General features: G+C 43.6%; 1 protein-coding gene across 18 annotated transcripts in view; it reads right to left on the reverse strand.

The window, feature by feature from the left end:
• Positions 1-746: 746 nt before the first annotated feature.
• LOC109908430 (focal adhesion kinase 1-like) overlaps positions 747-22,641 on the reverse strand; it is a 241,193-nt gene continuing 219,298 nt past the window's right edge. For 13 of the 18 annotated variants that reach the window (XM_031795110.1, XM_031795109.1, XM_031795111.1 and 10 more), the window contains 8 exons: positions 21,636-21,773; positions 21,297-21,428; positions 13,207-13,269; positions 12,301-12,340; positions 12,019-12,122; positions 2,040-2,195; positions 1,802-1,882; positions 747-1,666 (listed from right to left, as the gene is read on the reverse strand). In XM_031795110.1, coding sequence (XP_031650970.1) covers positions 1,448-1,666; positions 1,802-1,882; positions 2,040-2,195; positions 12,019-12,122; positions 12,301-12,340; positions 13,207-13,269; positions 21,297-21,428; positions 21,636-21,773 — 933 coding nt within the window. In that variant the 3' untranslated portion in view covers positions 747-1,447. The remainder of the gene's footprint in view (positions 1,667-1,801; positions 1,883-2,039; positions 2,196-12,018; positions 12,123-12,300; positions 12,341-13,206; positions 13,270-21,296; positions 21,429-21,635; positions 21,774-22,641) is intronic. The other 5 variants (XM_031795112.1, XM_031795098.1, XM_031795104.1 and 2 more) reach the window with 1 other exon arrangement.

Consider the following 22,641-nt stretch of genomic DNA (forward strand, 5'->3'; position numbering starts at 1 on the left):
GAATGTATTTAAATTGACTCGTTCAAATCTTAGAAATTGTTGCTGGTCCTGGGGCTGAGTGCACATTCAGATCTTTTGCACTACACCGCTGATTCCAATAACCAACTCATCATCAAGCTTTGAATCAGCGGTGTAGTGCCTGGGCAAAAACCTGAATGGTCAACTCATCATCAAGCTTTGAATCAGCGGTGTAGTGCCTGGGCAAAACCCCTAAATGGTCAACCAGGTGGGTGCCCCAGGACCGAGTCAAGAAACCCTGGTCTAAAGGAAGGGCAGAATCCGTGTAAACCATGGTCATATTCATTTGGCACCAAACAAGAAAATGTACTGGAACAGGGAGGGACTACCTGAAGTTGTCCAATAAGAGATGCTTGTTTTTGTTTTCCGTTGCAAAATGTTTTGCTACGGTGTGCACTAATGAATACGAACCCAAGAAAATCAGAAGAAGGTTTGTGTAACACCACACTTGGTTAAATATACAAAAACAGTTTCAGTTGATAAGGAAATGACTAGCAATGGGACAGGGGTTTTAACTGCCAAACTATTAGATGATTTAAATCACATGATCGTTCATCTCCACTGTGGAACTTAAATGCGCTGGAAGTTTACAATGACAAAAATAAGCCTCTCATAACATTTAAATCCCAGAAATGCTGAATGCTTAAAAATATATATCTTTGTATATTAACTATTAGTTAACTTAAAAAGTGGCATGTGACATTTGTGTTTAATAAAAAGAAATATCATTCATTTTGTGATATTTTATTATTCACTGTGCCGAGTCCGTGTGTCAGAGAATGGACAAAAGAAATACAAATGATGAGCATCCAAAACATAGTCATAATATGCTTTGATTCTGTAGCACACCTTAGGTAATAGTGTTTAACACAGACATCCCAACCACTGAGATCTCTCCGTAATAAAATGTTAATCAAATATAGCTTGTAGTTCTTCAAATGGTTCAAATCTTCCAGTTGGAATTGTATTCAGATCAGATCTGTGATTATTACCAGCCACCTGGAAGAACGTCTGATGATGTGAGCTGAAATTAATCTCTGGATTAAAAGAAAAACACTCTGAAATTAATCTCTGGATAAAACAATCGACACATCGAATAAAACAGAAGAGATTGTATGTAACTGACCTCCAAACATTCTGGAGAGCAGCGACAGACAGAACAGAAGCCTATTAAACAGTTTTCAGGAAGGGGGTGGAAGGGTACGATTGAGTCGAGTGACCAGTTCTGTCTCTATCCTGTAGTATCAGGAGCTCTGATCGAGGTGCGAGCTGCGCAGTCTTGACTTGTGACTTATTGTGCGGTCTATGATTGCTATGGGAGCTGAAACCAACCAGCCCCATTTCCACAGCACCAGACCCCTTCCCTCTTATATCCCTCTCCCTCCCCTCAAAGGTCTTCCATGCCCAAGGAGCTAGGAGTCGGAGGGGGCTAGTGTGACCCCCGGGACTGGGTGTGGATCATCTTGAGCCGGGCCTGGTCGATGACATCCAGCAGGTTCTTGGCGTCTACGGCCAGGGCGTGGGCCGCCGTCAGCATCTGTTTCTTGTAGTCCTGCTGCAGACTGGTGAGGACGTACTGCTGGGCCAGCTTCATCTTGTTAATCAGCTCGGCCAGGTCAGAGTTCAACAGCTTCTGGGCCATCTCAATCTGCAGAGGAAGACAGTCAGAACACATAAGAGAAATAAGCCAGTTAGTTTGTTGTCAGACACAATAGGACAACAGTCAGAGTATCAACAGAGTCAGAAGCAATATGTTGACTTGTAATGAGGAGTTGTTTCTCACCTCTCTGTGTGTGCTTGCTGGTAACACTGGTATGGTCTCGTCCACTGTGGCCAATAGGGTTCTCAACGCTAGTCCCACCTCCTGTAAAAAGAACCAGTATATCACTGTAATAGAAGAACAAAGCTAGAACGGCTTACAAACCAGTATCACTCGACAATAATATCCTCTTGATCAGCATATAATGATGATTCAACAACAATTGTTGTCTTTTATCGCCATTGATTGAAGCTAGCTTTACCTTGACCATTGGGACGTACTCCTCTGGAGGGGCTGGCTGGATCTTACTGGACATCTCTATAACAGCCTTGACCAGGCCTGTCACGTTCTCATACACCTTGTCGTTGGAACGGTCCAAGTTGGCCGTGGGGGGAGGGCTGATCTCCTGAGGCTGGATCTACACACCACAGAGATGGGGGTGAGTTGGTTCACATACTACATACTGAGGGAAGTGAATCTATCTCCTAGAAATCATTTTAGTTATCATATTTCTATTATGATGAAATGTGTGATTGTAAATGTTTTTCTTCACATTTTCAAACAGTCCATTTATATTTTCCAACGGGGCTATACATTTAGGTGAGGTTGTTTTCTCGCCTGAGTAGCCTCGTTTCACTGCCAAAAATAAAATCTGCGAAATAACAATACAATGTCAAATACAGGAAGCCTAGTCAAATAATTAACATCCAATCACATTAACCATTACTCTCGTGGGAATGTATGTAGACAAACGTAGCTGCTGCTCATTCCGTTTGCTCTAAAATTGATAAATGGTTAAAAAAAAGTAAGGCCTGCGTCCATAGACACATACCAGCTCTACTGGTAGTACTGCTAATACCAGCAGTACTACACCTGCACCTGTTGAAGACACAAGTTGTTCTGCTTCCACAAGCACATCCAATGCTAGCGTCAGTAATTCTACATTTGTTGTTAGCCCAGCTAGCATGGACACTGACAGTTGTGAATATGATGCAGCCGAAGAGCTACTGCCCCCTTCCCCGGGAAAGCACTGAACAACAGACAGGGACGTTGGACCATCGAAAATGAGCATTACATTAATTTGGGGTTCAATTATATTGGGAGTAGTGCCTTTCCTCAGCCACAGTGTGTTATATGTGCAAAAATACTATCTCCCAACCTGATGAAATCTTCACTCTTGCACAGATATTTAGATACAAAACATTCCAATTTGAAAAATAAGCCACGTGAGTTTTTGAGTGAGAATTAAGGCGACTTTTGAGTAGTAAGACATGTATAAAAGCAACAAATACCATTAATAAGAAGGGGCTAGAAGTGTCTTATATCGTGAGCTACCGAGTGGCTAGGACAGGCAAGCCTCATACTATAGTGGAGGACTTAATTCTTCCTGCTACCATGGACATGGCTGGGACAATACTGGGGGAAAAGGCCCAAAAAAACTATACAGACAATTACTTCATCAAACACTGTTTCACAACGCATCAGTGACATGGCAGGAGATATTTTGAAACAATTACTGCTTCGCATACAAGCCAGTGAATTATATGCGTTACAGCTGGATGAGTCAACAGACGTGGCGGGCCTGGCACAGCTCCTGGTATATGTATGTTACAGCTGGATGAGTCAACAGACGTGGCGGGCCTGGCACAGCTCTTGGTATATGTCCGTTACATTTATGGGGGGTCAATTAAGGAAGACATCCTCTTCTGCAGTACTGGACAGCTTTGTGACATCAAATGGACTTTGGTGGTCAAGATGTGTTGGTGTCTGTACTGATGGTGCAAAAGCCATGACAGGGAGACATAGTGGAGTGGTAACGCGCGTGCCAGCAGTTGCTCCCGACGCCACTTGGGTACACTGCAGCATCCACCAAGAGGCTCTTGCTGCCAAGAGAATGCCTGACAACTTGAAATACGTTGTAGACTCCAGAAAAATGGTGAAATTTGTTAAAGCAAGGCCCCTGAACTCATGTATTTTCTGCACTATGCAATGATATGGGCAGCGACCATGTAACGCTTTTACAACATACAGAAGTTGGTTATCAAGGGGCAAAGTACTGACACGTTTTTTTTTTTAATTGAGAGAAGAGCTTAAAGTTTTCTTTACTGACCATAATTTTCACTTGTCTGACTGCTTGCATGATGACGAGTTTCTCTCACACGACTGGTCTATCTGGGTGATGTTTTTTCTCGCCTGAATGATCTGAATCTAGGATTACAGGAACTCTTCGCAGCTATATTCAATGTGAGGGACAAAATTGAGTCTATGATTAAGAAATTGGACCTCTTCTCTGTCTGCATTAACAAGGACAACACACAGGTCTTTCCATCATTGTATGATTTTTTGTGTGCAAATGAACTCAAGCTTACGGACAATGTCAAATGTAATATAGCAAAGCACCTGAGTGAGTTGGGTGCCCAGTTACGCAGGTACTTTCCCGAATCAGTTGACACTAACAACTGGATTCGTTATCCCTTTCATGCCCTGCCTCCTGTCCACTTGCCAATGTCTGAACAAGAGAGCCTCATCGAAATTGCAACAAGCGGTTCTGTGAAAATTTAATTTAATCAGAAGTCACTGTCAGATTTCTGTATTAGGCTGCGCTCAGAGTATCCTGCCTTGGCAAATTGTGCTGTTAAGACACTGATGCCCTTTGCAACCACGTACCTATGTGAGAGTGGATTCTCGGCCTCACTAGCATGAAAACTAAATACAGGCACAGACTGTGTGTGGAAAATGATTTAAGAGTGAGACTCTCTCCGATACAACCCAACATTGCAGAGTTATGTGCATCCTTTCAAGCACACCCTTCTCATTACCCTGTGGTGAGTTATTCACCATCTTCGATGAACAAATAAGGTTTTATATGTACAATGGTTAAATAAAGAGCAAAATTATTGATTATTATGATAATATTATTTGTGCTCTGGTCCTATAAGAGCTCTTTGTCACTTCCCATGAGCCATATGGGACAAAAACTCACACTCATTCTTATGTTTAATAAATGTATCGTATAGTGTATGTGGCAGGCTTACAATAGACGGCAAAAAACAATATTAGAGAGTGCGCTGACCCTGGTGCTAGAGGGGGTACGCAGCTGGAGGTTGAATGTTGTGTCCTCTCAGCTGTCCTCCCAGCTGCCCTCCCAGCTGTCCTCTCAGCTGCCCTCCCAGCTGTCCGTTTCACTGGAACCACCAGGGGGTATAAAGCTAAAAGGGATTTCTTTCTGTAACCACTTGAAGACAGTCATTTATAGATTCATCATGTCGTTACAGAGTGAACATTAGATGACATTATTTGCCAGAATTACTTTTAGCTCGAGTCACAAGTCATGTAGAGCATACAATCTCAGAACATGGTTGTGAACGACGTGTGATGAATTTGACCCCCAATACACCGAAACAAACATGTAGACAAACATACACTCTCACACACTACGGTCCAAACAGGAGGCAGAACCCACTGGTGAGTCAGATTGTACATGATATACTATAATCTACTAGACCACAGTTAGTGATGGTAACTATGACAACACAACCCTACATACATCATGCCATACCACAGGGAAGAGAGTCATCAATGAAGGCCCACATTTATCTGTTATTACTCCCACGAAATGATTAGACATCGTTAGTATGACTGCCAAAATAACCATTACAGTCTTTACTGAAATGACTGCCACTGAATACTAGGATGACTTGCTTTGGTTATGGCTTTCTTGCCAAGCTTCCATGGTTGTAGAACATAAACCTCGATGAAGTGGCCTCATCCAGAGTATTTTCTATTATTTAACCTTTATTTAACTAGGCAAGTTAGTTAAAAACCAATTCTTATTTACAATGACGGCCTACCCCGGCCAAACCCTCCCCTAACCCGGATGACGTTGGGAGAATTGTGCGCCGCCCTATGGGACTCCCGATCACGGCCGGTTGTGAGTTCGGGATCAAACCAGGGTCTGTAGTGATGCCTCAAGCACTGAGGTGCAGTGCATTAGGCCGCTGCGCCACTCGGGAGTAGTCACATCCAGACACTGATCTATTGTATGTTCTAATGGTTACAGTTAGGATTCAGGCAGAGGAAACTGATCTTAGATCTGTGCCTAAGGGCCAATGCCACTATTCACTGGGCTAAGAAGGTTTGATGACTCCCCCTGTACAGTGGTAGAGAATGTTTTATTAGAGCGCTCCCCAGTGGTCAGACAGTGACTGACACAAACACAAAAGGGCTAAAGGGCCACAACAGTAGGGTGAGGCACAGAGACAAAACAAGGGAGTGTGATCAGGAGGGAGGGAGGGAGGGAGGGAGGGAGGGAGGGAGGGAGGGAGGGAGGGAGGGAGGGAGGGAGGGAGGGAGGGAGGGAGGGAGGGAGGGAGGGAGGGAGGGAGGGAGGGAGGGAGGGAGGGAGGGAGGGAGGGAGGGAGGGAGGGAGGGAGGGAGGGAGGGAGGGAGGAGAAACAGAACAGAAGAGGGAGAAAGGATTAATACTGTAGAACCGAAGACAGAAGACAACATGCAATGCATCAACACAATACAAGCAGACACATTTTAAAATACTGCCCTACCAAGCAAGAAGGCGGAAACTGCTCATAGTGTGGAACTGGAAAAATAGGGCTTTTATTTACCTTGGTTTCACAGTAACTTTATACAGTTACTGCAAACATGACCCCCATTTTCTCCAAAACACAATACAATAGAAGCAGGATACTTGTCCACCTGATTAAGTATGTATTTAATGTAGCAAACATGACATTAACTCATTTTCGACCAAATGAGCAGTTACTGCCTTTTTGCATGTTAGGGCAAAATAGTACCTCCCTGTTTCACTCCGTTTTGAGTCAGAAAGAGAAGGACCTGAGTACTAACTGGACAGGAAGATCTAAAGGCCTGCACTATTGTATCTGGAGGTAATGTATGGTAATGTATGGTAATGTATTGTATCTGGAGGTAATGTATGATAATGTATGGTATGGTATTCCATTGTATCTGGAGGTAATGTATGGTAATGTATGGTATTCTATTGTATCTGGAGGTAATGTATGGTATTCTATTGTATCTGGAGGTAATGTATGATAATGTATGGTATGGTATTCCATTGTATCTGGAGGTAATGTATGGTATTCTATTGTATCTGGAGGTAATGTATGGTATGGTATTCTATTGTATTTGGAGGTATTGTATGGTATTCTATTGCATGGTATTGTATTGTTCATAATGTTAGCTTTCACTGGAGGAAGTGAGAAATGAGTCTAAAACCTTTGGAACATGGCTTTAACTGTTGAGATCAAAGGAAGGTGAGAAGGGAGCTTTGGACTGGACTTGGCTGGGTTCTATCTTGTTAGGAACCACTACTTTCCTTGGGCACTTCTATCCTCCACTGTATTAAAAGCCTTAGAGCTTTAACAGGGTTTTATTCTCAGAGCTAGAAGAAGAGAGGTCTCTCTCAGAGTCTCCCTTCAAACTGCCTGCCTGGAAAGTTGCAAGAAAAATAACACTTTGAAAACAGTCTTCATTTCACCGGCTCCTTCCTAAATGGATGGTAGTTGGCGTTGCAGAACTAGGGCCCAAAATAAAGCCCAGAAAGTGTGGTTTTCCCTGGGCCTTTTTCTGGGCCGGCTTGTCAGCATCTGTATGGAGCCTGTGTAGGGGTGGATGGTGGGTTGATCCTGGCTGTGTAGGGGTGGATGGTGAGTTGACCCTGGCTGTGTAGGGGTGGATGGTGGGTTGACCCTGACTGTGTAGGGGTGGATGGTGGGTTGATCCTGGCTGTGTAGGGGTGGATGGTGAGTTGACCCTGGCTGTGTAGGGGTGGATGGTGGGTTGACCCTGACTGTGTAGGGGTGGATGGTGGGTTGACCCTGGCTGTGTAGGGGTGGATGGTGGGTTGACCCTGGCTGTGTAGGGGTGGATTGTGGGTTGACCCTGCCTGTGTAGGGGTGGATGGTGGGTTGACCCTGGCTGTGTAGGGGTGGATGGTGGGTTGATCCTGGCTGTGTAGGGGTGGATGGTGAGTTGACCCTGGCTGTGTAGGGGTGGGTGGTGGGTTGACCCTGGCTGTGTAGGGGTCAACATTTTTGCAAGTGCAGTTGCAAAAACCACCAATCGCTATGATGAAACTGGCTCTCATGAGGACCGCCACAGGAAAGGAAGAGGATAAGTTTAGTAGTTACCAGCCTCAGAAATTGAAACCCAAATAAATGCTTCTCAGAGTTCAAGTAACAGACAAATCGCAACATCAACTGTTCAGAGGAGGCTGCGTGAATCAGGCCTTCATGGTCGAATTGTTGCAAAGAAACCACTATTAAAGGACACCAATAATAAGAAAAGACTTGCTTGGGCCAAGAAACATGAGCAATGGACATTAGACCGGTGGAAATCTGTCCAAATGTGAGATTTTTGGTTCCAACTGCCTTGTCTTTGTGAGAACCAGAGTAGGTGAACGGATGATCTCCATATGTGTGGTTCCCAACAGGACAATGACTCAACACACCTCCAGGCTGTGTAAGGGTTATTTGACCAAGAAGGACAGTGATGGAGTGCTGCATCAGATGACCTGGCCTCCACAATCACCCGACCTCAATTGAGATGGTTTGGGATGAGTTGGAGCGCAGAGTGAAGGAAAAGCAGCCAACAAGTGCTCAGCATATGTGGGAACTCCTTCAAGACTGTTGGAAAAGCATTCCAGGTGAAGCTGGTTGCCAGAGTGTGCAAAGCTGTCATCAAGGCAAAGGGTGGCTACTTCTCAGGTAGAATCAGGAATGCTCCAGGGTAGCTGTTTAGGCCCCTTACTTTTTTCAATCTTTACTAACGAGATACGTAAAGCCAGTGTGTCTATGTATGTGCATGACTCAACACTATACATGTCAGCTACTACAGCAACTGAAATGACTGCAACACTTAACATAGAGCTGAAGTTCGTTTCAGAATGGGTAGCAAAAAATAAGTTAGTCCTAAATATTTCCAAAACTAAAAGCATTGTATTTGGGACAATTTTTTTATTTTATTTATCCGTTATTTTACCAGGTAAGTTAACTGAGAACACATTCTCATTTACAGCAACAACCTGGGGAATAGTTACAGTGGAGAGGAGGGGGATGAATGAGCCAATTGTAAACTGGGGATTATTAGGTGACCGTGATGGTTTCAGGGCCAGATTGGGAATTTAGCCAGGACACCAGGGTTAACACCCCTACTCTTACAATAAGTACCATGGGATCTTTTAATGACCGCAGAGAGTCAGGACACCCGTTTAACGTCCCTTCCGAAAGACGGCACCCTACACAGGGCAGTGTCCCCAATTACTGGTCTGGGGCATTGGGATATTATTTAGACGAGAGGAAAGAGCGCCTCCTACTGGCCCTCCAACACCACTTCCAGCAGCATCTGGTCTCCCATCCAGGGACTGACCAGGACCAACCCTGCTTAGCTTCAGAAGCAAGCCAGCAGTGGTATGCAGGGTGGTATTCACTAAACTCTTAACCTCAACTACATCTCGTAATGAATAATGTGGAAATTGAGCAAGTTGAGGTGACTAAACTGCTTGGTGTAACCCTGTATTGTAAACTGTCATGGTCAAAACATATTGATACAACAGTAGTTAAGATGGGGAGAAATCTATCCATAATTAAGCACTGCTCTGCCTTCTTCACAACACTATCAACAGGGCAGGTCCTACATGCTACTGTTCAGTAGTGTGGTCATGTGCCACAAAGAGGGATTTGGGAAAATTGTAGTTGGCTCAGAACAGGGCAGTACGGCTGGCCCTTAAAAGTACACAGAGAGCTAACATTAATGACATGCATGTCAATCTCTCATGGCTCAAAGTGGAAGAGAGATTGACTTCATCACTACTTGTTTTTGTAAGAGGTGTTAACAAGCTGAATGTACCGAGCTGTCTGTTTAAAATACTAGCATAAAGCTCAGACAGCTCAGACAACCATTCTACAAGACATGACACAAGAAGTCTCTTCCCAAGTCCAGAACAGTCCCCAAGTCCAGAACAGACTATGGGAGGCACACAGTACTATATAGAGCCATGACTACATGGAACTCTATTCCACATCAGGTAACTGATGCAGCAGTAGAATCAGATTGAAAAACAAGTAAAAATACACCTTATGGAAATACACCTTATGGAACAGCGAGGACTGAAGAGACACACACAAAGGTACAGACACATGCATACGCACACATTGTGATATTGTTGTATGGTGGAATTAAACATTTTGTATTGTAGATATGTAGTGGTGTAATAATGTTATATGATGTACTGTTTTATCTTTTGTTTTATATGTAATGTAAATGATTTAATATGTTTGGACCCCAGGAAGAGTAGCTGCTGCCTTGGCAGGAACTAATGGGGCTCCATAATAAACCCCAGGAAGAGTAGCTGCTGCCTTGGCAGGAACTAATGGGGCTCCATAATAAACCCCAGGAAGAGTAGCTGCTGCCTTGGCATGAACTAATGGGGATCCATAATAAACCCCAGGAAGAGTAGCTGCTGCCTTGGCAGGAACTAATGGGGCTCCATAATAAACCCCAGGAAGAGTAGCTGCTGCCTTGGCAGGAACTAATGGGGATCCATAATAAACCCCAGGAAGAGTAGCTGCTGCCTTGGCAGGAACTAATGGGGATCCATAATAAACCCCAGGAAGAGTAGCTGCTGCCTTGGCAGGAACTAATGGGGCTCCATAATAAACCCCAGGAAGAGTAGCTGCTGCCTTGGCAGGAACTAATGGGGATCCATAATAAACCCCAGGAAGAGTAGCTGCTGCCTTGGAAGGAACTAATGGGGCTCCATAATAAACCCCAGGAAGAGTAGCTGCTGCCTTGGCAGGAAGTAATGGGGATCCATAATAAACCCCAGGAAGAGTAGCTGCTGCCTTGGCAGGAACTAATGGGGCTCCATAATAAACCCCAGGAAGAGTAGCTGCTGCCTTGGCAGGAACTAATGGGGATCCATAATAAACCCCAGGAAGAGTAGCTGCTGCCTTGGCAGGAACTAATGGGGATCCATAATAAACCCCAGGAAGAGTAGCTGCTGCCTTGGCAGGAAGTAATGGGGATCCATAATAAACCCCAGGAAGAGTAGCTGCTGCCTTGACAGGAACTAATGGGGATTCATAATAAACCCCAGGAAGAGTAGCTGCTGCCTTGGCATCAGCTAATGGGGATTCATAATAAACCCCAGGAAGAGTAGCTGCTGCCTTGGCATGAACTAATGGGGATCCATAATAAACCCCAGGAAGAGTAGCTGCTGCCTTGGCATGAACTAATGGGGATCCATAATAAACCCCAGGAAGACTAGCTGTTGCCTTGGCAGCAGCTAATGGGGATCCATAATAAACCCCAGGAAGAGTAGCTGTTGTCTTGGCAGCAGCTAATGGGGATCCATACTAAATACAAATAGCACAAACAAATGTAGGACCACGCTCAACCAAGCTGTGATGGTGACCCTGGAGTAAGACATTAAGACTGTTGTCTTGGTGCTGTGTTGCTGTGATGGTGACCCTGGAGTAAGACATTAAGACAGTGTTGTCTTGGTGCTGTGATGGTGACCCTGGAGTAAGACATTAAGACTGTGTTGTCTTGGTGCTGTGATGGTGACCCTGGAGTAAGACATTAAGACTGTGTTGTCTTGGTGCTGTGATGGTGACCCTGGAGTAAGACATTAAGACTGTTGTCTTGGTGCAGTGTTGCTGTGATGATGACCCTGGAGTAAGACATTAAGACAGTGTTGTCTTGGTGCTGTGATGGTGACCCTGGAGTAAGACATTAAGACTGTGTTGTCTTGGTGCTGTGATGGTGACCCTGGAGTAAGACATTAAGACTGTGTTGTCTTGGTGCTCTGATGGTGACCCTGGAGTAAGACATTAAGACTGTTGTCTTGGTGCTGTGTTGCTGTGATGATGACCCTGGAGTAAGACATTAAGACAGTGTTGTCTTGGTGCTGTGATGGTGTGATGGTGACCCTGGAGTAAGACATTAAAACAGTGTTGTCTTGGTGCTGTGATGGTGTGATGGTGACCCCGGAGTAAGACATTAAGACAGTGTTGTCTTGGTGCTGTGATGGTGACCCTGGAGTAAGACATTAAGACAGTGTTGTCTTGGTGCTGTGATGGTGTGATGGTGACCCTGGAGTAAGACATTAAAACAGTGTTGTCTTGGTGCTGTGATGGTGTGATGGTGACCCTGGAGTAAGACATTAAGACAGTGTTGTCTTGGTGCTGTGAGTGTTGCTGTACCTTGACCCCCTCGTTGTAGCTTTCTAAAGGGTTGAGGCTGGCCAGACTGCCCAGGTGGCTGGGGGCTCCAGGACGAGGAGGCTTCTTAGGAGGGGCCACATGCTCTGAGAGGAGGGAGAGAGAAGGAGGGAGGAGAGTTAGTGTGTGTGTGTGTGTGTGTGTCTCAAAGAGTGAAAGATACACGAATATCAGAACACACAGAGAAGATAGACTCATGTTGCCATTCCAGTATGTGGAGTGACATGTATGTGGAGAGACATATGTGCTGAGGAACTGTCTTACCTGATTTCCCCAGTCCCACTGGTTGGTATATGTTTCCTGTCTGAGGGGAAACATAGAAACACAAACAAATGATTAGAAAGGCACACTGGCACTTTTCTGTCTGTCTAGCTGTGCTTTTCCAACAGCACTCTGGATTAGGGCTTCCCATGGGCCCAGTGTGTTTCAGTATTGTTGTGGGTACCCTGTGGCTAACAGCACAACATATCTCAGACCCTCAGAGACGAGCAGACAGCTACATTTCTCCAGCTCCTCCCCAAAACCTGATCCTCTCTTGATTTTAACAAACAATGGTGTTTTCTTCTCCCCTCTACATTCTGATGTTCCCTCTTCTCAGAGCCGAGACCCACTCAGCCCAGTTTTGTTCTGTAATTACTGTGCGAATGGGTCTGGTTGGTTTGTGGGTGTTCTGTAGCTGACGCCTGTTTTTAAAGATTATCCAGCAGCAGAGAGAGAGAGAGATGATGATGGCATGAGAAACTGTTGCCACAGTTCAGTTCCCACCCTCCATAGTCCCAATATGTCGGCCTAGTGGGACTGGGCTGGTTGAGAGTGTCCAGCTACAACAGGGCTGTTTAATACCGGTCCAGGAGGGCCGAAACACTTCTGCTTTTCTGTCCTTCTAACAAGGGACTAATTCAGACCTGGGACACCAGGTGAGTGCAATTAACTACCAGGTAGAAAGAAAAAACAGACGTGTTTGGGACCTCCAGGACTGAACATCCCTAAGGTAGTATATGTGTATATTACTGAGGCCAGCGCTATAAAATTCAGACAAAATGTCTGTTGTAAAAAATGATTGAAATGGAAAAATGTAATAAATACATTGGTTTATTGAAAAACAATATTTCCTGCTCCATCCCTCTGGGGGTATGAACCTAAACAAACGGTGGGTCATGGGAAACTCACCGGCCCCTGGAGACTGCAGTCTTCCCTGTCAATGCTGCCCCGCGAGTTCCTGGATTCTGGCTTCTGACGAGAACACATAGCAGAGGGTCAGAGAACTAGCTAGCTACATCTGACCACCTCATAACCACAACCTCAAAGATTAAAACCTCATTTATCACTAAAACCATTGTTACAGTAGTCTTGAAATAGAATACTATAGAGTCTGTTTCTTACAACATAAGATGAAATGACTGCCGATTTCTCACTAGTGTTTAATTCCATGAGAACATAGAACTCACAATTCCGTTTGAAACGGATCTGTTCTTTCATCTTGCTGTGTTAACCCTCATTCCCTGCTACAAACAAACAATACCAAATCAACCAATCATCCATCCAGTACAATCTAAAATATATTCATGCCACCCTGACTGACCACAAAGATATGCAAACACAGACAGTGCAGTGAGATTTGCACAGAAGGAATCCTCAGAGCTTCAGGAGCACCTGGTTGAGAGTTAAACATCTTTCCAGGTATCCAAGTACCAGCAGTACAAATCCACACAGAAAGCCACCAAAACAACCACCACCCCTTCCCAGCCATGATCTGTACCGGTTTTCCAAAGCAGGACTTGAAAAGGTGCATCCTCTGAGCTCTGTGGACAGCGGTGGTCCCATCGGCAGAGTGAGACAACAAAACCGTTTCTGCTGCTGGATGAGGAAGGCTTTAAACGTGTCTGACGGATTCATGCAGAGACTGATCCCACAGCAGACTCCTCTTGCTCTGTGTCAGACCTCCTTCTCTCTCTCCCACTTCCTCTCTCCCTCCCTCCCTCCTTTACTTTCCCCCAGTTGACGATCTCAACCCTTATTTGTGTACAGGAATACATAATCATATGAAACCGAATATTTCACACAAATGACATGAATAAAGATAGTGAATGTCTAAATTGTACAGTGGCTAAGGTATACAAAGGAAGACCACGTCAGTGTCGTCGGTTCTGATGCCAGATCTGCCTAAAGGATCTTTCTAATTCTGAGAACAGCATGAACACTGGCTGAGATTTCCACCCATCCTCACCACAATATCTGGCGGCCAAATGAAACAGGCAGCATTAATGATTGCTCTCCTTCTGAACCCTGGCTGGCCGTGGCTGTGGATAAACAGACGCAGACCAAAATATTTTCCACAGGAAAGCCTTCTGGGAGGGAGAGGGATCATGAAGGGGTGGGAAGGGACTGTTATCACAGAGGCTGGCTGCTCAAATACCAGAACTTTTAAAGATCCCTTTAAATCCAGTTTAGAAAAATCTTAAGTCCTATGCAATTGTCTTGTTGGACACAACAAACATTTTCAAGGGCCACAAAATGTGTCCTTTATCAATGTATTATTTCCATGAAGGTAATTGGCCTATTCTGGACATGGATAGGTAGCACTACTGTCATCCTTAACCATCATATAGTTCATATCATCAGTCTAGCTCTCCAGAGAGTCTAGCTCTGCAGAGAAAAGAGAAGGGTTCTAGAATGCTGGCTGATCCCTGATTTTCCCTCACGAGATGAGTTTGTGGTCAGAGTTCGGGTCTCTCTCACACATTCACACACAGACACACACCTTTACAGCTTTGTTTTTCAAATGGATCCCCTTTTCTCTCCATATCAAAAGGCTTGGGAGAAGATCACTCTTCCCACCTTATTTCACTGAATGAAAACAACAATGATCTGGATCTCCTCCAGCAGAGAACAACCCCAGGAGGGGGACGGGCTAAAGATTGAGCTAGTAGAGAAAACACTGGTGTGCGTGACACTGTAATCCAATCCAGATGTTTACCCCAACTAAACAGTCAGCGGCATACTACTGATATGATGGTTCTGGGAGAGACTGACTGGGTAACAGTTCATTGAATAAAATAAAAGCAAACCCAAGTGTATTTACTATGACTGTGATCAGTGGTTGTCTCACCCAGCTATCTTAAGGTGAATGCACTAACTGTGATCAGTGGTTGTCTCCACCCAGCTATCTTAAGATGAATGCACTAACTGTGATCAGTGGTTGTCTCACCCAGCTATCTTAAGGTGAATGCACTAACTGTGATCAGTGGTTGTCTCCACCCAGCTATCTTAAGATGAATGCACTAACTGTGATCAGTGGTTGTCTCACCCAGCTATCTTAAGATGAATGCACTAACTGTGATCAGTGGTTGTCTCACCCAGCTATCTTAAGGTGAATGCACTAACTGTGATCAGTGGTTGTCTCCACCCAGCTATCTTAAGATGAATGCACTAACTGTGATCAGTGGTTGTCTCACCCAGCTATCTTAAGATGAATGCACTAACTGTGATCAGTGGTTGTCTCACCCAGCTATCTTAAGGTGAATGCACTAACTGTGATCAGTGGTTGTCTCACCCAGCTATCTTAAGGTGAATGCACTAACTGTGATCAGTGGTTGTCTCACCCAGCTATCTTAAGGTGAATGCACTAACTGTGATCAGTGGTTGTCTCCACCCAGCTATATTAAGATGAATGCACTAACTGTGATCAGTGGTTGTCTCACCCAGCTATCTTAAGATGAATGCACTAACTGTGATCAGTGGTTGTCTCACCCAGCTATCTTAAGATGAATGCACTAACTGTGATCAGTGGTTGTCTCCACCCAGCTATCTTAAGATGAATGCACTAACTGTGATCAGTGGTTGTCTCACCCAGCTATCTTAAGGTGAATGCACTAACTGTGATCAGTGGTTGTCTCACCCAGCTATCTTAAGATGAATGCACTAACTGTGATCAGTGGTTGTCTCCACCCAGCTATATTAAGGTGAATGCACTAACTGTGATCAGTGGTTGTCTCACCCAGCTATCTTAAGGTGAATGCACTAACTGTGATCAGTGGTTGTCTCCACCCAGCTATATTAAGGTGAATGCACTAACTGTGATCAGTGGTTGTCTCACCCAGCTATCTTAAGGTGAATGCACTAACTGTGATCAGTGGTTGTCTCACCCAGCTATCTTAAGATGAATGCACTAACTGTGATCAGTGGTTGTCTCACCCAGCTATCTTAAGGTGAATGCACTAACTGTGATCAGTGGTTGTCTCACCCAGCTATCTTAAGGTGAATGCACTAACTGTGATCAGTGGTTGTCTCCACCCAGCTATATTAAGGTGAATGCACTAACTGTGATCAGTGGTTGTCTCACCCAGCTATCTTAAGGTGAATGCACTAACTGTGATCAGTGGTTGTCTCACCCAGCTATCTTAAGGTGAATGCACTAACTGTGATCAGTGGTTGTCTCACCCAGCTATATTAAGATGAATGCACTAACTGTGATCAGTGGTTGTCTCACCCAGCTATCTTAAGATGAATGCACTAACTGTGATCAGTGGTTGTCTCACCCAGCTATCTTAAGGTGAATGCACTAACTGTGATCAGTGGTTGTCTCACCCAGCTATCTTAAGGTGAATGCACTAACTGTGATCAGTGGTTGTCTCACCCAGCTATCTTAAGATGAATGCACTAACTGTGATCAGTGGTTGTCTCACCCAGCTATCTTAAGATGAATGCACTAACTGTGATCAGTGGTTGTCTCACCCAGCTATATTAAGATGAATGCACTAACTGTGATCAGTGGTTGTCTCACCCAGCTATCTTAAGATGAATGCACTAACTGTGATCAGTGGTTGTCTCACCCAGCTATCTTAAGATGAATGCACTAACTGTGATCAGTGGTTGTCTCACCCAGCTATCTTAAGATGAATGCACTAACTGTGATCAGTGGTTGTCTCACCCAGCTATCTTAAGATGAATGCACTAACTGTGATCAGTGGTTGTCTCACCCAGCTATCTTAAGATGAATGCACTAACTGTGATCAGTGGTTGTCTCACCCAGCTATCTTAAGATGAATGCACTAACTGTGATCAGTGGTTGTCTCCACCCAGCTATCTTAAGATGAATGCACTAACTGTGATCAGTGGTTGTCTCACCCAGCTATCTTAAGATGAATGCACTAACTGTGATCAGTGGTTGTCTCACCCAGCTAACTTAAGATGAATGCACTAACTGTGATCAGTGGTTGTCTCACCCAGCTATCTTAAGGTGAATGCACTAACTGTGATCAGTGGTTGTCTCACCCAGCTATCTTAAGATGAATGCACTAACTGTGATCAGTGGTTGTCTCACCCAGCTATCTTAAGGTGAATGCACTAACTGTGATCAGTGGTTGTCTCACCCAGCTATCTTAAGATGAATACACTAACTGTGATCAGTGGTTGTCTCACCCAGCTAACTTAAGATGAATGCACTAACTGTGATCAGTGGTTGTCTCACCCAGCTAACTTAAGATGAATGCACTAACTGTGATCAGTGGTTGTCTCCACCCAGCTATATTAAGATGAATGCACTAACTGTGATCAGTGGTTGTCTCCACCCAGCTATATTAAGGTGAATGCACTAACTGTGATCAGTGGTTGTCTCACCCAGCTATCTTAAGATGAATACACTAACTGTGATCAGTGGTTGTCTCCACCCTGCTATCTTAAGATGAATGCACTAACTGTGATCAGTGGTTGTCTCCACCCTGCTACCTTAAGATGAATGCACTAACTGTAAGTTACTCTGGATAATACTCAATTGATCTCAAAATCCACATGGCTAAATGTGAAAAACCTGGTTAACTCCTCAATGATTGACTGAATTCTTACTAATAACCACCATAAATATTAGTCTAGTGGGGTATTTGCATATGATCACTATCCTATAATATGTTTTAGAGATACCAATCTGCAAAAACACAACTTTTCTTTGAATTAAGGAACATTTAACAAAGTTAAGGTTAACATGCCATGTTCCTGTATTCCTGACCCTGCGTTGGCTCTACAACATTTCTCCTCAATATGTATTCCTGACCCTGCGTTGGCTCTACAACATTTCTCCTCGATATGTATTCCTGACCCTGCGTTGGCTCTACAACATTTCTCCTCAATATGTGTTCCTGACCCTGCGTTGGTTCTACAACATTTCTCCTCAATATGTATTCCTGACCCTGCGTTGGCTCTACTCATTTCTCCTCAATATGTGTTCCTGACCCTGCGTTGGTTCTACAACATTTCTCCTCGATATGTATTCCTGACCCTGCGTTGGCTCTACAACATTTCTCCTCAATATGTATTCCTTTGGCAGATGAACACGCCCCTTTGAAACAATTCATAGCTCTGAAAGAAAACCAAAGGTTAGATCGATCTGTCATCCAGATGAGAACTCAGGCCTGGGCCAAAGCAAGGAAAACTGACTCTGTAGTAGACTGGCAATATTTCAGACAAACTGAGAAACAGATGTACTATCTTGATTAAGAAAGCTAAATCAAAAATAATTTTTAAGCTCCATCTTTGACCACTGGTGATCCTTCATTTTTGAAAACAGTAAATACATGGAAGCGTACATATTCCTCTTCTTCCCTGCTAAGCAAGTTCTGTCTGAATCTGGCATCATAAATGAGAAGAATGGGATAAGTGATGCTTTTAATCATTTTATCATCTCGGCAGGCTTTTTATTTGAGAGGAACTGTGGTTTAATTGACCCTGGTCAGTCAATCGACTGCTCCTCCCTCTGCCCGTCTCTAGTCGACTTGACAGTTAACCCGTCAACTTCTAGTCAATCTTTGTTTTCATTTCAACAATTTACTATGATGTGATGTGTTGCCTTGCTTAAGATTGATGTAAAAATAAAAAACACAGTGGCTGATATGTTTAATCCATTTCTGCTGCAGCTCTTTGCCCCCTGCCTGCTGAATCATTGTACTCCTGCCCCCCTCAAATTGGCCTAGACCAGGCTGCATGTAGCTGCTTTAAAAATTACTTTACAGATCGAACTCAATGTGTATCTACTGATGGTGTTAAATCAGGTTTTCTGGACACAACGAAAGGTGTCCCGCAGGGGTCCGTTTTGGGTTCTGTACCTTTTACTGTTAACATGAACAATATTGACTTGTAACCTGCACTTGTATTCCGATGACACTGTTGTCTATGCTATGGCCCCCACGGTAGACCAGGCTCTATTTGAACTACAGTCTGTCTTCATTGAATTACAGAAAAAACTTATTGACTGCAGGTAAAACTAAGTATATATTGTTCTTTAGAGTGCAAAATTAACTGATGATTAATTTTATTATGCATTTTGGATGGTGTCCATATTGATCACGTCCCTGATCACAAATATCTGAGCATCTGGATAGATTAATATCTGTCTTTTAAAAAGCATATTGATCAGGGCTTTAAAAAGCATATTGATCAGGGCTTTAAAAAGCATATTGATCAGGGCTTTAAAAAGCATATTGATTAGGGCTTTAAAAAGCATATTGATTAGGGCTTTAAAAAGCATATTGATTAGGGCTTTAAAAAGCATATTGATTAGGGCTTTAAAAAGCATATTGATCAGGGCTTTAAAAAGCATATTGATCAGGGCTTTAAAAGCATATTGATCAGGGCTTTAAAAAGCATATTGATCAGGGCTTTAAAAAGCATATTGATCAGGGCTTTAAAAAGCATATTGATCAGGGCTTTAAAAAGCATATTGATCAGGGCTTTAAAAAGCATATTGATCAGGGCTTTAAAAAGCATATTGATCAGGGCTTTAAAAAGCATATTGATCAGGGCTTTAAAAAGCATATTGATCAGGGCTTTAAAAAGCATATTGATTAGGGCTTTAAAAAGCATATTGATCAGGGCTTTAAAAAGCATATTGATCAGGGCTTTAAAAAGCATATTGATTAGGGCTTTAAAAAGCATATTGATTAGGGCTTTAAAAAGCATATTGATTAGGGCTCCTGAGTGGCGCAGCGGGCTAAGGCACTGCATCTCAGTGCAAGGGGCGTCACTGCAGTCCCTGGTTCGAATTGTAAATAAGAATGTGTTCTTAATTAACTGATTTGCCTAGTTAAATAAAGGTCGAATAATACATGTAATAAATAATAGTTAGTTACGAAGCTGAGAATAAGAATGGTCTTCCTCTATAGAAATAGGTCCTGCCCCTTGCTAAATAGAAGGCAGATTATTCAGTCGACGTTCCCATTGGTCCTAGACTATGGTGACATCATCTATAGGAACGCAGCTTCATTAAAGCCATTAGATGCAGTTTATCAATAGTTTTATTACGGGAGACAGTTTAAGTACTCATCACTACATTCTCTACCAGAAAGTTGTTTGGGCCTCTTTGATGTCAAAGCCCTTTTACAAAAACTCCCATCGTACCTAACACCATTACTAAACTGTAGACTTATGAGTTACCAGCCCCCGGTGTCAGGGAGTGCCAACTTTTTAAATTCCTTGTCTCTACTGAATTAGGTGAATCCATTTGTAGTTTCTTGTACCTTATTTCTGGAAAAATCTTCTAAATGTTCATAAATGTGATGTGATAAATGTGATGTTTTGGTGTCACTAGGTCAATTCAGAAGGCTGATTGAGGACCTTATGTTCTGGTGTCACTAGGTCAATTCAGAAGGCTGACTGAGGACCTTATTACTGATGAATGTGATGTTCTGGTGTCATTAGATCAATTCAGAAGGCTGACTGAGGACCTTATTACTGATGAATGTGATGTTCTGGTGTCATTAGATCAATTCAGAAGGCTGACTGAGGACCTTATTACTGATGAATGTGATGTTCTGGTGTCATTAGATCAATTCAGAAGGCTGATTGCTAGGCGGAGTGAACTTAAAATACAGTTTGAAAAACTAGAAAAAAGCGGCAATGTTACCTTTTGAGACAAGTACCGCTTTCTCAAAATAGTCAGAATGAATCGAACACAACTCAAGAAATCTCTCCTTAATTTTGACATTTTTGTAGAGGACTTAGTTGCGCAATTTTACATCTAACTAATGTTTAGTGCAGTATTTCATAAGTAAAAAAATGTGCATGAAAACTAGTCTTCTGTCGTTGAATGACAACAAATATTTAATTTGACCAATCACTGACGAAGGGGCGTAAACTTCAGATACCAAGCTCCGATAAGCCTCAATAAAAAATGTTGTGCGATCGAACAGCCCAAAAAAAACCTGCCGAAGACCAAAATAGATAAAAACATCACAAAGTGTTTGGACTGGGAAGCATACGGTAAGCTTTACCAGGAAGCACTCCTCCTGCTCCAACCAGCGCTGGTCCTCCTTCATCTGCTGCTGCTGTATCATCAGCCTCTCCTCCATCAGGTGGGGGGGCAGCGCCTGGCCCAGACCACGCATGTCCAACGCACCTCCGTCCTGGGAGGGGGAAAGACAGGCAGAGGGGGATTGAGGAAGAGGGAGGTAGAGAGGACAGTGGGTTTGTAATAAGCCTCATCTGTGATTGCTAGATATGTACCAAGCTCAGACAATAGCCGATGAAATTCAGCAATTTCACCTGAATACAATTGGCAGAACCAAAGTAAGGAGAGTACACATGTATATTTTTGTGGAGCTCTCTCTCACCTCCATGTTGGGGGACCACATGGGGACGTCTCCTGGTCGGTGGTGGTTCCAGGCCTCCTGAGAGTCCAGAACACCGGCCTGGGGAGAGTACCCTCCACTGGGCATAGCGGGAATGCCGTGAGGGCCTGGGTACCCAACCTGGATATGGTAGGACAGACGACAGGTGAAAACCCCATTTTGTTTGGCGAGAGGATTGTGATGATACAAAAGTATTGTCTGTGAGGCTGTTCATCATATAACATAGGCCAGTTAGCATTTCAGGGGACAGAGAAACACTTAGCTTTCAGTATAACGCAGTACCTCATTATTTACCCTCCAGACACAAAGAACTATGGGACTTAATGTATATCTGAGCCACATACATGGCTGACATGGCCTGTGTGTGACATGTGACATTAGAACTGGGCTGATAAACATCCTAAAAATAACTGACCTGAAAATAAAAGACAATAACCTATAAATATGCATACCGGCACACAGAACGCCTTTTAAGGCGATAACGTAGTCAAGCGCGATAACAACAGAATCTGAGAGTGGATTTTTCCGCAGATGAAATCAGCCTTAAGTCAACAATACCAGCAGTTTGAAAAAGTGTTACAGGAAATTCCCGCTGTCAGCAATGTATTACGGGGAGCTGAGGTGCTGTAAAATAACATCGTTTGGGGAGATATCATTTCTCATTCTCAATGCATTCACTATTTCAGCTCAGCTGCCATGGGAAGAGAGAGGGCAAGCAAGTCAGGTCGCCATAAATTCACCATTTTACGTCAGATGATAAAGTTGATCACGTTCTCACCCTCTACACACCACTAGCTAGTAAGAACCAAACCACTGCCAAGTAGCTAGAAAAATATTCATGAAGACAGCTCCATTTAAATACATTTACTAAACCAGTATTGTCAGTACCTTATTATCAATGGAAATGGTTCAGATATCTAATGGTAACGGTATAAAGTAATAAACAGTAATACCACAGATATAGAATCAATAGAAGAGACGTGGAACC

The sequence above is a fragment of the Oncorhynchus kisutch genome, linkage group LG17, assembly GCF_002021735.2.
Source record: "Oncorhynchus kisutch isolate 150728-3 linkage group LG17, Okis_V2, whole genome shotgun sequence".
NCBI classification, from domain to species: Eukaryota; Metazoa; Chordata; class Actinopteri; order Salmoniformes; family Salmonidae; genus Oncorhynchus; species Oncorhynchus kisutch.